The 13,374-nt window shown below is 43.1% G+C and overlaps 1 protein-coding gene across 1 annotated transcript in view; it reads right to left on the reverse strand.

The window, feature by feature from the left end:
- LOC308134242 (storkhead-box protein 2-like) overlaps positions 1-13,143 on the reverse strand; it is a 45,881-nt gene extending 32,738 nt beyond the window's left edge. The window contains exon 1 of the mRNA XM_080501897.1: positions 12,668-13,143. Within this exon, the coding sequence (XP_080358023.1) occupies positions 12,668-13,025 (358 nt within the window). The 5' untranslated portion in view covers positions 13,026-13,143. The remainder of the gene's footprint in view (positions 1-12,667) is intronic.
- Between the last annotated feature and the right edge of the window lie 231 nt (positions 13,144-13,374).

Below are 13,374 nucleotides of genomic sequence, written 5' to 3' on the forward strand. Positions count from 1 at the left end.
GACGACCAAATATCTCGTCTCTTCACGATGGAAGACAGTTTCTCATCCACGGACCGCAGACCGTGCTTCAGTGACCAGGAAGGACTTCTTGTTACAGAAACGGACTGTGCTTCAGCCAATCAGTGGTGAGGCGGTCATTGTCCAACCATTTGACGACCCTTGCTGTCAGCAGGTATACGTTTCAAAATTCAAGATTCAAAGTGTTTATCATATAGAAGTGAATATACAATATATAAAAAATGTTAGGTGGAAGTACAAAAAAATGCTACGGTCTGTACATAAACGTGCGCGGTAGTAAGCAGTCGATGGATGAGATGTGAACTGTACACGTGTGCATCTAAAGCACATATATGGTACAGAAGTTGTGCAGGGAGGCATGAATAGTCCATTGGACTCCTGTCAGCTGTTTATGAGTCTGAAAGCAGAGGGTGAAGAAAGACTTCTTGAGTCTCGTGGTCTTCTGTACCTCCGGCCTGAGGGTAGAAGTGTGAACAGTCCATGTTGGGGTGAGTGGGGGTCCTCATTGATTATCTTTGCAGCAGTCTCCAGCACTCTCTGCGGGCATTTGTGGTCTGTGACAGTGGTGCTGCCGTACCACACGGTGGTGCAGCTGGCCAAGGTGGTCTCAACAATGCGGCTGTAGAAGTTGCTGAGGATCTTTGGGGGACGTGCTAAATGTCCTCAGCCTCCTCGGGAAGTACAGCCGATGTTGAGCTTCCTTCACCAGCTGTGTGGCGTTGAGGGTCCAGGTGAGGTCCTCGCTGATGTGGACCCCAACATGACCCCTGAGCTTGTGGGGGACGACTGTGTTGTAGTCACTGAAGAGCATCCTGATGGAGGAGCTTTTATTTTCCAGATGGGAGAGGGAAAAGTGAAGGGCCGCAGCAATGGTGGACGTAGTGTTGTGGTGAATTTGGAAGTGTTTTATGGATTTGGAAGTATCTTTTGGGGATTTGGAAGTGATTTTGTTATTCAGATGTGTTTTTTGGATTGGGAAGCATTTTCTCTATGTGGAAGTGTTTTTTGGTCTGGGAAGTGTGTGTTTGATTGGGAAGTGTTTTCTCGATTTGGAAGGGTTTTCTGAAGTTTGTCGTATTTTGCGCATCCAGACCACCGTACTTTTCCACTACGTCATACTTTCCACTACCAGGTACTTTTGTGGTACCCGCTAGACCAGGGGTGGGCAATCCTGGTCCTCGAGGGCCGCAGCCCTGCACATTTTAGATGTCTCCTCACATCAATACAGCTGACAGCAATTAGTGGCTCCTTGTCAAGCTTTCTGCAGAGCCTCATCATGACAACAGGTGTGTTTGAGCAGGGAAACATCTAAAACGTGCAGGACTGCGGCTCTCGAGGACCAGGATTGCCCACCCCTGCGCTACAATGAGGCGCCAAGCAAGGAGAGCACAAGGACTGGATGTACATCCTCAGAAGGCTGACATCCTTCAACATCTGTAAGAAGCTCCTGTAGATGTTTTATCACCCTGTAGTGGCGAGCTCCCTCTTCTACACTACAGTGTGCTGGACGGGGGGGGGGGGGGGGCAGCATCAAGAAGAAGGGCGCCACACATCTGGACAAAATAGTGAGGAAGGCAGGCTCTGAACTGGACAGCCTGACATCTGTGTCTGAAAGACGGGCGCTGGACAGGCTCCCGTCCATCATGGACAACCCACTGCACCCACTGTACAGCGCCACCTCCAGGCAAAGGAGCAGCTTCAGTCACAGGCTGCCGTCGCTGTCCTGCTCCACTGACAGACTGAAAATGTTTCCTCCCTCATGACATGAGGCTGTTTAACTCCTCCAAGGGAGTTATAAGTTAAAAAAAACAAAAAAAAAAACTGGACTAGGGTACTGAGGAGGCCCTAGTACCCATGGGTACCAGACTCTTGTGTATACTAAGCTTTTGTTTTCTATATTAAGCAAACTAATTTCTGTTGCTGGAACTGTGAATTTCCCCATGGGGATGAAAAAAGTATCTATCTATCTATCTATCTATCTATCTATCTAAGCTCAGTCAAGCAGACAATGGGACGTCGGCACCTGATTGGCCAGTGCTTCACTACACAGATGAGACAGGAGTGTCTCATTCACCCTGTCATTTTTTAAACCCGATCACAACAAAAACGGTCAACAACAGAGATAGACGCAGATGTGCAGGTGATTTTTGTTTGTTTGTTTGTTTGTTTGTTTGTTTGTTTGGTGGTCGACCAGAGGATTCAGCGGGAGCTCGACGGAGCAACCCGCTTCGATTGTCAAGCCGTCTCAGGGCAGCAGTGTTTTGGATTAACTGGTTTCCCTGCTAACTGGTGACCAGCTTCTGAGAGGGTCCTCTTGTCACAGCAAATTATCAAAATCTGACCAAAATCAATGGCTGTCTTGGCAAACACCATTTAGACCCACTTCAATTAAAGTGTCATACAGTTTTTCTTGTTTTAACATCCGCTGCGACTAATGGCGTGGGTCAGACGTCACCAGTTAACAGGGGCACCAGCGAAACCAAAACACAGGAAAGTGAAGCACGATCGCAATGATCCATATTTTGTAATATTATTGATAAACCTATGAAACGTAATTGGTCGCCATTGGTCATTTAATTGGTCCCAGTGCTTCATCCCACCCTGCCTAAAGTCCTCCACCATCAGCCCTCATCCCTGAGGCGAGAAGTCGCTCTTAGTGACGTCACTCTTTAGAAAAATCTTAGAATTCCTCGAATTTTAAGACTTTTCTAAGATTTTGTCCTTACCAAGATAAAAGAAAAAGTGCTCCTAAGGTGGAAAACCACTAGAAGTAGTGAGGAGAACTTTTAAGAAGCCTAAGAGTTTCTTAAACAGACAAGATGACGGAACTAAAAAAAAAAAAAAAAAAAGTATTTCTGTTAATACATTTCAAAGTGATTTTTGAGCCACATTCATTTCCATTTATGTTGTTGTTTAAGTGACCAATGGTCTATTTTATTTTATATGTGGAGTAACAGACCCATTATATTATTTATTTTAGAAATTAGAAGAAAGGGAAGCACTCAATATCTATTTTCTTGGACAGTGCACAACAGAGCTTCACAAGCCATGCTCTCAGGTATTTTTGATTTACCAACTTATGAGAGTTAATTTGAATGCAACCTGCATTTGACTTTGAACGCATCCTTTGTTATTGACATTATTTGATTTAGGCAGTGTCGTGAGATATAGTGCCTTTTATTTATTTGATGTTCTGCACTGTTTTGCATGTTGAGAGCCTTAATGTTGTCAATCTGTTGATTGAGCCTTTATTCATCTCGCAAACGGAGAAACTTGCAAGAAAAATGTACAAGATTGTGTTACTGATAGCAGGTAATTCTAAGTGTTCTTCAGTTGGCCGTTGACTGAATAGTTGCTGTATTCTCTCTGCTCAGTTCTTGTATTTTTTTCTCTTGAAAAAGTAAAAACATGCTTTTGTCTAAATTAATGTGAGTTTTTTTGGTACCTTTTTGCAAATCATCTCACCAGTAGCACTCATCATGACTACATTGAACATTTTACAGCCAATCCATGTGATCGGTGTCGGTGATCGGCAGCATCAAACCTGATCGGAGAATCCCTACTTTGAATAGAACATTTAGAGACTGCCGAAACCCAATTGGCATTGTTGGAAAAACTGTATAATATGGGACCTTTAAAGCTTTTAATCAATCACATTTCAGCCATCATCTGTTGCCAGGGTCATTGAAATATGCCTGGGCCTTCGCAGTCAGTACTACAGGCCTCTGCAGCAGAAATAAGCACTGGCTGCATATGTACAGATTATTTTTAAGCGACAGGTAAATGCAGGAAACGTTTAGTTTTTTTTACCTGGGTGACATGTTTGGGCCTTCCTCAGAGCGTCATCTTACATGTGATGACGTGCCGGTCTTTATCAGGTTACCGGCCTGACAGATCTGTCATAAAAAAAACGTTTCCTGCATTCGCCTGTTTAAAAAGAATCTATGCATACGCAGTGAGAATGACAAAATGAACACGATTCATAAAGTACTGATCACACGGTTGCTTCAACCAATTAGATTTTGAGTTGGCGGTTCGGAGCCTTGTAGAAGGTGTATGGCTACTTTAGCATATTCAAGCTCTCTGATCGGATCGTCAACTTTACTCACCAGCGCAAGCTAACTGCCTCTGTAGTAAGCTGCACGAGCAAAAATATATAGTTGTGTGGATTTAATAGGGGTTTTGTCAACCCAGAATAGCAGAAGGAGGAGAAAAAAATGAATTTGGTTGTATATTCATTGTTTAAGCACATTTCCGTCCTGTCATGCATGTCATGGATTTCCCTAAATAATATTACAATTTTATGAGGTTATAATTTATGTTTTTTTGATATAGCCGAGCTTCAGCAGGAGAGTTGTGCATCCCGGGTTTATTTCTACAGTAAAGCCATTTATTCTGGTTACACAAGTATCTATCTGTGATGCAAAGGCTCTTTATACTGCATTTATGCATCATAATGTGGTTTTTATGGCCATAACAAGTTTTTGATGGGTGGATTGATTCGGATCAAGCCCTACTGGAGGCCTAAGTCACTGATTGCATGAGCACAAGAGGAGCTCTGCATTTTTTTTAATCTCTGATTAATCCAAATAACTGTATGTGAAAACCTGTCCTTGAAAGAATCTGGCCTTCAACCATGTGGGGGTGTTCGGGGGTGTCAGCTCCCACACCGAGGAGCTGGGTCAGTTCAGGCTTCACTGCACTTTGTGCAAATACGCAATGCAACCAGTGTTTTATTTGTCTTTCGAGATGATTAATATGCCAGAAATGACTTGCTTTGCAAAGTCACTCACAGATGCGACGTGTGGAATCATAACTGAAAAGGCAAACGTTTTTCTCTCACAGTTTAATTTCTTCCATTTTAATTCCATGTCAAAATGCAGAAAACAACTCAAATGAAGAAAAGCGTCACATGTTCTCTATCTGCTGCGATGTTGGCTAATATTGTTAAAGACCACAAAGTTTACTTTTTAAAAGCAGAATCATTCTATTAAAGTCAGTAAAATGGTATTTTAAATGGTCAATGGTTACGGAACCAAAAGGTTTACATGTAAATGCACTGATAAATCACCAGAACTGTACACTTAAAGACGACATAAACAATTTCTCTCTCATTGTCTTACATGCTTTGAACATGTGTTGGCATACAACATGTACATCAATATGTAGGAATGTATTTTTAAATTGACTGCAATTATGTTGGATCTATACCTGGATATGAATCCTTGAAATATGAATCTTCAATAAAGCTCTCATCTCTTCCCAAAACACTTGAACACTATGATACAAAGGTTTGGACACACCTCATTCAATATTGTGTCCTTATTTCTATGGATATTTATTAACTGTAGGCCTGAAAACTATGAGTAAACACATTGAATTGTGTAGTAAACATTAAAGTGTGAAGCAACTCAAAGCAGGTCCTTAGATGGGGAAGAGTTGGAGGTGGTAACTCACTTTAACTACCTTGGACTCCTTGAACTGCATTTTAAAAAAAATATAAATCAAAAAAGTTACCAAAATGATAACATTTAACTTTTTGGTATTTTATTACATCACCACAAAATGCGACCACTACATGATCCGCTCTCACATTGAGTACTGCTTCACAGCCTGGTCGCTTACTAGTGTCACTGCCCTAACATTGATTGAACAGAGATTTTTTGGGACATTAATATGCACTGTCCCATCAAAATAAGAATAATAATAAAAAAAAAAAAAAAACATTTATATTTTCAATTCTTCAAAACAGCCACCCTTTTCCCTCTCTTGGCAATATCTGGATGAGTTTGATGACGTAGTCACCTGAAAAGGTTTTCCAGCAGTAGGGATGGGGCCGATCGGTATCCGGTTCAGATACGGATATCATTCAGCGATCGGCAATTTCCGATCCAGCCTGGAAATCCAATGGATTTCCTGACTCATTAACTCTGCATCTCGTTGAGACCCGCCTCCAATCCACAGTTTGCAGCCGGCGAGCTGGCTAACGTCGCAGCACTGTGCTGTCCGAATTGTCTGGACAACACGTCCCTATTTGGACCTATTTTACACTCAAAGCAGCGCAAAGCAACACAGCAATGTAGATGTTTGTAAAGTGAGGCGGTCGCTCTGCCGCCAGACGCCACTGGCATGAAAACAGTGAACAGCAGCTCCTCCGTGCCGTAGCAGGAGATTCACGCCTCCGTGAAGCTGCGTCCTACTCCACGAAACACTCCCTGAAAATAGTCCCAATCGTTTGTGCTGGAAACACTGCTGGTTGTGCTGCGTTGGGAAAGAATTTCCCCGGGGATTAATAAAGTGATTCTGAGGATTTAAAGATAGAACAAGTTTCTTGTGAGATGATGACGTCACACAGACCCTCACATTGTCCTAATGTCTCTTTCGCGAACAACATCAAAGTTACACAGCAAAGAATAAAAAAACAACCAGTACAAAGCTGAATATGTTAACAACAGAGGATTCATACAGCCGACATATTAAAATGTTGAGGAATCAGCAGACGGCTCCTCATAATCAGACCTGTTCTATGGTCCTGAGTACCCCAACAGAAAAGCGTCAACCTTTGGAGTGACTGTTTCGGGAAAATCCCAAATTGTTGCGGTGGAAACCCGAACCGTAACGGACTATACCCGTCCATTCCCGCACAAGTGCGGTGGAAACGGGGCTTAATTATTTACACCCTGAGAGAGACAGACAGGAATACAGGCAGAGATTTACAGTTTGCTACTTTTTAAATAGTTGTTTCAAATGCTGCGTTTGTTTCTGTTCTTGTTTCATTCATTTTATTGTTTTAAATTGTGGTCTGTTGTATTTGAAGTATAAAAACGGGTGTATAAATAAACTTAGTAGTACTATTGTTGTTTTAATTTTTGTTACAATACATCAGTTAGATTGCCAAATCAACGTAAATGAATGAATTCACTCACTAATCAGTTAGAAATATGACAGCATTGGAATGAGGAAATCCATCTGATGTATCTTTAAAATTAGATGAAATAATGGAAAAGAAAAAATGAAATAGATTTTTTTATTTTGCCGGTAGGGCTTATATCCAGGTGCGCTCAATAGTCCGGAAAATACGGTAATCATCTGCCAGCCAATACTTCAAATGATCCATCCAGCCTCAATTTCTCTCTCCCTCCATCAGAACACACTCTCCTGGAGCTATGATCAACAGAAATTAAAGAAGTTAAACAATTCTGTGTGTCCACATTCTAAGCAACATGAAAACAAAAGAGGCTTTCCAGCCTGCAGAGTGCAGGGACACGTACCCTAATTTTTTATATTAGCCTTTATTGAGTCAAGAGAACCCATATATGAGCAACAGAAGAGGAACACATGTGCTCAACTTGACCATAAGTCACAGTGGGGTTGAGCGCTACCCCGCAGTATCTAAAAATAGCGACGTATCAGTTTCAACTGTCATTATAAACAAACACATAAATAAACTTTTGATCCTGAAAGTCAAACAGCGGACATCATGCTGCAGTAGTCAGAGAGTGACGCTATTCAGGACTGAGAGAATAAACTTTTATGAATGCAATTTAAGACTAAAGACAGAAAACAGAGCACGCTCAGACTACATACGAATATATTTACTAATTTTGCAGACCAGCGGTCCCCAACCCCCGGGCCACGGACCGGTACCGGGCCGCACAGAAAGAACAAATAACATACATTATTTCCGTTTTATTCATTATGTGAGTCTGAACATTCTTTTATTTTGAAAAATGACCGAAGTCTCTCCTTTATATCCGTCTATGACTCACGCTGGTCTGGGTCACGTGATACATTAGCGCTGATATTAAACCCACAAGCAGCAAAATTAGTAAAAAAACAGACGTCTTTGGAAAGTTTCTTTGCAAAGAGGGAAAAGGCCCAGCGAGGAGACAGAAGAATAACATAAAGGTAAGTAGAAAGACATACAAGTACACAGTGGATTACCATCTATTATCATATTTACAAAATACCACAGTTTTTGTGTTGGTTGTATCATTTTATTTTGTAGTATTTATCCACCACACCTTGAAGTTAATTGCACAAAAAGCTTGAATAAGGACAATCAGAGCAGATTCTCATCAAGGCAAGTTGACAACTTGCTATACACATGTTGCTGCTTTATCAAATAATAATTAATCATTTTTAATTAATGGCAAGTAAATATAAAAAAGAAAAAACAATAGAACACGCACAGGTTGAACTGAAGCAACTGGAGTAGAAACAGCAGAGAACAGGTGGACCACAAACTATAGCAACACGTTACCAAAAAAAGAGGAAACAAATGAATGAACCACTTCAATTTGAAACTGAAATAAAAGCACTGTACCTCAAATAAGTTCACTACAAATCTGGTTAAGAGCAGCTCAGTTGTTGGCGAGACAACTGTGAAAACAACATGCAGAAAGGCCTTTTGATAGAATACAGGACCTAAAAACAAACGAATCAAATCCAAACTATCCAGAACAGTGCTGCTACAATCCCACTGAGAAAACATGAGCACACCACTCTGCACTGACTTCCAATCCCTGCCAGAATAAAACCACAGAATCTCTCTCATCACACACCAGTACCTTTATGGAAATGCCTCACCTAACCTCAAAGAACTCCTCACTCGGCAAACCCCAAACCGGAAGACACATTCTGCACACCTGTGGAACTCCCGACCCAGCCACCTCAGAATACCACAGACTGTTGATTCTTCTAAAAAGCATCTGCAGACTTACCCCTTTAATGACCCTTTATATAAGTCTTAATTTTAATAGTGTTGCTTATTTTGAATGTGCTTGTCGTACTTTGAGATTTTTAAACGAAAAGTGCATTAGAAATTAAATGTATAATTATTATTATTCAGGTCTTCCGGCCTCTCCGTTCCCCTCTCCATGTTTCCCAGCAGGAGACCTTGGATATTGTCAGGAAGATGAAGCTCACCACAAGCGCCCTCAACCACCATTCCATTGAGGTCTGGTCAAGACAAATATCTCCATTCTTGTACGTGTTATAACCGCCATTATCAATTATTCCCTACAATCCAGTTCTGCTCCATCCCACATGGAAGCGTCCGTAATCAAGCCTGGTCTTAAAACACCTGCCTCGGACCAAGAAATCCTCACAAATTACAGGCCCCATAGCAAACCTCTCATTTCTTTCAAAGGTAGTGGAAAAAGTTGTTTCCTCACAACTCCATGGCCACCTCGAATAAAGCCCTGATGATAGGGTCAACAAATGATGGCAGCAGATGCTTGACTCACCCTCCCTCCTAATCCTCCAGATCACACCACCCTCCTCAACCCCCTCCGCTCCACCCTTGGACTTCACGACACTGCTCTTGACTGGTTCCGGTTTTAACTCACAAACACAACAGAACACATTTCCATTGCTGGAGCCAAGTTAATAATGCAGAATATCACCTGTGGCATTCCCCAAGGGTCTGTCCTCAGCCCAACCCTCTTTGCAGTGTACATGCTTCCTCTTGGTCAAATTATAACTCACTAGAATATATCCTTCCACTGCTATGCCGACAACACCCAACTGTACATAACAAAAAGAGCCCTCGTCCCTCTCCTGCCTCAGCTTCCACTTCACACCCACTTTCAACCTCCACTTTCAACCTTCATGTTCTCTAACTCAACAGCTCCAAAACCGAGGCCATACTCGACGGCATGCTCCATCAGCTTCAGTCATCATCCATAACCTCCAAATACTTTTCCAGTTAGGACATCCCTCTCTCCTCCGTGTCGCCAACCTTGGTCTGAGGTTTAACTCCTACCTCTGTTTTGATACGCACATCAAACACCTGCGTAAAACATCATTTTACCACCTCAAGAATATTGCAACCCTCTGCCCATCACTCACACTGCCTAACGCTCAGAAGCCCATCCATGCCACCGCAACTCACTCCTCTATGGCATCACCAACAAAACTCTTTTAGAAACTCCAATACATTCATTACCTCACCAAAACCAGAAAAACATGACCAACATCACACCAGTCCTGAAACTCCTCCATTGGCTCCCCGTCACCACCAAGAACTCATTGGCAGATCTCGCTCCTCACCTACCAAGGTACCCGTTGCAATGCACCCCTCTACCTCAAGAAACTGCCAATCCCACCCAGCAGAGCACGCTCCCTCCACTCCGACAACTCCTCACACCTCCTCATCCCGAGGACCCCAACCTCCGTACCATGGGAGACCAGGCCGCCTGCTCCACTGCCCCCCACCTGCTCTTCCAGAACGTCTGAGGCCTCCACAGACAGTTGATCGTTTTAAAAAGGGACGAAAAACATGTCCGTTTTGCTGCTCGTATATATTTTCATGTTTCTTTTTTTTTTTTAAGTGTTCATATTGATTTTATTGACATTTCTTAAATGTTTTAAATTGCTGCTTTTAGCCTATATTGTAGTTTTTAGCACTTTGAGATTCACGACTGTAAAATAGATAGATAGATAGATAGATAGATAGATAGATAGATAGATAGATAGATAGATAGATAGATAGATAGATAGATAGATAGATAGATAGATAGATAGATAAAAACATTTTTAATTTACATAGTGCTTTTTCCACTGCGCAAGTAGTCCTCGAAACACTTTTCATTGTTAATCGCACTCACTCATTCTCGCACAAAGTCACACACAAATAGAAGCTGCTGTAAGGGACCGAGGGGTTCAATGTCTTGCTCAAGAACACTTCGGTGTAGGAATAGGGACTCGAAGAGAGAGTCGAGCCACTCTAGCAACCGAACCAGTTCTGCTGGAACAGTTTTCCTCCATAAGGATGAAAAAGCCATGTATCTATCTGTCAAGTTGCAGTGCTGTAGAACAGGTTTACGTTTTTAACACATTTCTTGTTCCCTGAAAAAGGCGGACAGTTGTGAAATGTACACTATTTTGCCGTTTTGAGTATCCTTTGTTTTGTTTTTTTCTCAACCTGTGTTGTGAACACGTGCACCATTAAAGCTATTAATTGAATTGCTGGCAAAATGTGGGTGTTCGAGAACTTTTGACTGGTAGTGTATAATAAAACATATTCTGAATAAAAGAATAAGAACCAGGTCACATTTTCTTTCCGCTACACAATTATGTTTTACTTTAGCCATGAACGGGTGGATGGACGATTCCTAAAAAGAGGACATGGAATTATATTTTGGGCAAAGACCAGTAATTTAATACGTTAAATAATACGTTAAAGAAGAAAAGCAGTTATACACCGGTAGGAAATCATCCATCGAACAAGATTTAATCTCTGCTAAAATAGAAGCTCTTGAGGACAATGAGCTTGCTTTTGCAAAAAAAAAAGGAAATTAATAGCTGATGAAGTTATAAGTGAGGTTTTATTTTTTTCCTACAATGATAGATTGTTCTGGTGTAACCTTCTGAATTTACCTTGGCTTGAAAAGCAGCATACGACCACTATACGCTACATACCGATGTCCCAGAAATGGAGTTTGATTCAACTTTTTACTCATCTCAATGCCAAACTCTGCGAAAGAGAAACTTGATATCACACATCCGGGGCAGAAGGAGGTTTATGTTGGGAGTTCCAACTCAAGATATGCCACCTCTAACACCACTGTGGCCAGTAGGATGCTGGTCTGGCTGCAACTAACAAGGAAAGACTTTTTATTATTCGTATGGGCTGCTGGAGGTCACCTGGGTTTACAACAGTAAACATTTGGGTTCCTAAAGTAAAAGGTTTAGAATCACTGATCTTGAGGAAGATTCCGTGGACGAAATTGGACAAATGAGAGAATCCATGAAGGAGAACAGCTCAACGAGCTCACTGCTGAATCTTGTGGGAGGAAAGAGGCGTCTGTCTGTGTTTCCACATGTTGACACTGAGATTCTATTGGACTTTACCTGGTACCACTCAAGACTTTTCAAAATATAACACCACAATGAGCCAGAACAAACTTCATCGCCTCTCTGACAACTATTGAGGGTGATGGTCTCACAACATCCACTTTCCCATCCTTATCAAAGACTGTCAGCCAGGAAAACCAGGAAGAGACCTGGAAAGGTCAAATGTTAACTGGGACGCTGTTCATCGGTGCCACTATGATCCTTCTATTTGCTGTTTATTGTGGAATTCTCCTTGATTTGCTTTTGGTAAATCAGACCGGTCTGTGCTGCTGCTGCAGATGTTGTGTATTTGACCTCTTTGCCAGATTTAGTCTTTGCATTCAAAAATCAGTGCTTCACTCAGCCAACAGATAATGTTGTGGGCCGGTCTGGGCCACAAATACCAGGGCTGATTCTTTTTTTTTTGCCCCAGTCCACCTTTGGTCACACTTCAATATTCCTGCAAGGTGGTGGTGATTGAGATGGTGTTATTTTGATGGTGTGTTCTGAGTGTAATGGACGTGGCTCAGTGACTCAGGTTCATGTCAGCTGACCAAACCTATTGCATTTTGTGAAGTTTAACTAATAGTGCCTATATATTCATGTGAGAACTGAGGGTGTCTGGACGTTACAGGCCCCTGGCTCTGCGCACTGAAGTGTATACGACAATAAAGTAGTGCATTTCAACATCCATTCATTTATTTTTAAACTGCATTTTTAAATAGGCCGATGGCTCATAATTGTTTTGGGTTGGTTTTTTTCCCCCCACAGCCACCCCATGTTCACAATCGCTCGCAGTGGCCCTGCTTACCGAGGTACTTGATGGTGAATCCCCGAGGTGGGTTGAGGGACCTCCGCATCCATCCTTCCCTCAGCACCTCGAGGTGGTCCTCCTTCCCCTGGATGAGCAGCACATGCTCGTCTATCCAGCCCAGGAAGAAGGTCTCGGACACGGCCTCGGTGACGCGGGGGTTCCACACATGCTGCTGGGTGTTCTCCGCCTTGAAGTCCGCGAAGATCTCGTAGCCGGTGTGGTGCCGCGGCAGCTCGTCGCTCTCCGACACCCGCGCCGGTCCCAGCGCCTCCGCTGCCGCCGCCGCCGCCGCCGCCCCCACCCTCGACAGCACGATGGCCAAGGAGTGGGGGGCGATCTGCAGAAAAGACTCCATTGTCGCGGCGGGGCTTTTCTTTTAACACGCTGTGGCACGTAAAGGAGTCGATGTCATCGTGTTGGGCACGTCAGTGTTTACAATCCACGACATCCAGCGGCTCGTACCGTGGAAAGGCGGTCCCCATCAAGCTAGTCCGCTAGCCCCTTAGCTCCCGGAGCCTACATGGATCCACTCGCAGCCCGCAAGACGCGTTTACCCCACCACCCACCCTCCACCCTCCAGACGGAGTGTTCGCCCCGCACACCGACGCGGGGTTCACTCCGGGTTCATGTCGGCCGCCGGGAGCCACAGACGCGAGATGACACCCGCGATATTCGACGGCAGCCGCCGCGGACGGAGCTCCACA

This window comes from Blennius ocellaris, assembly GCF_963422515.1.
Source record: "Blennius ocellaris genome assembly, chromosome: 9".
Taxonomy (NCBI): Eukaryota; Metazoa; Chordata; class Actinopteri; order Blenniiformes; family Blenniidae; genus Blennius; species Blennius ocellaris.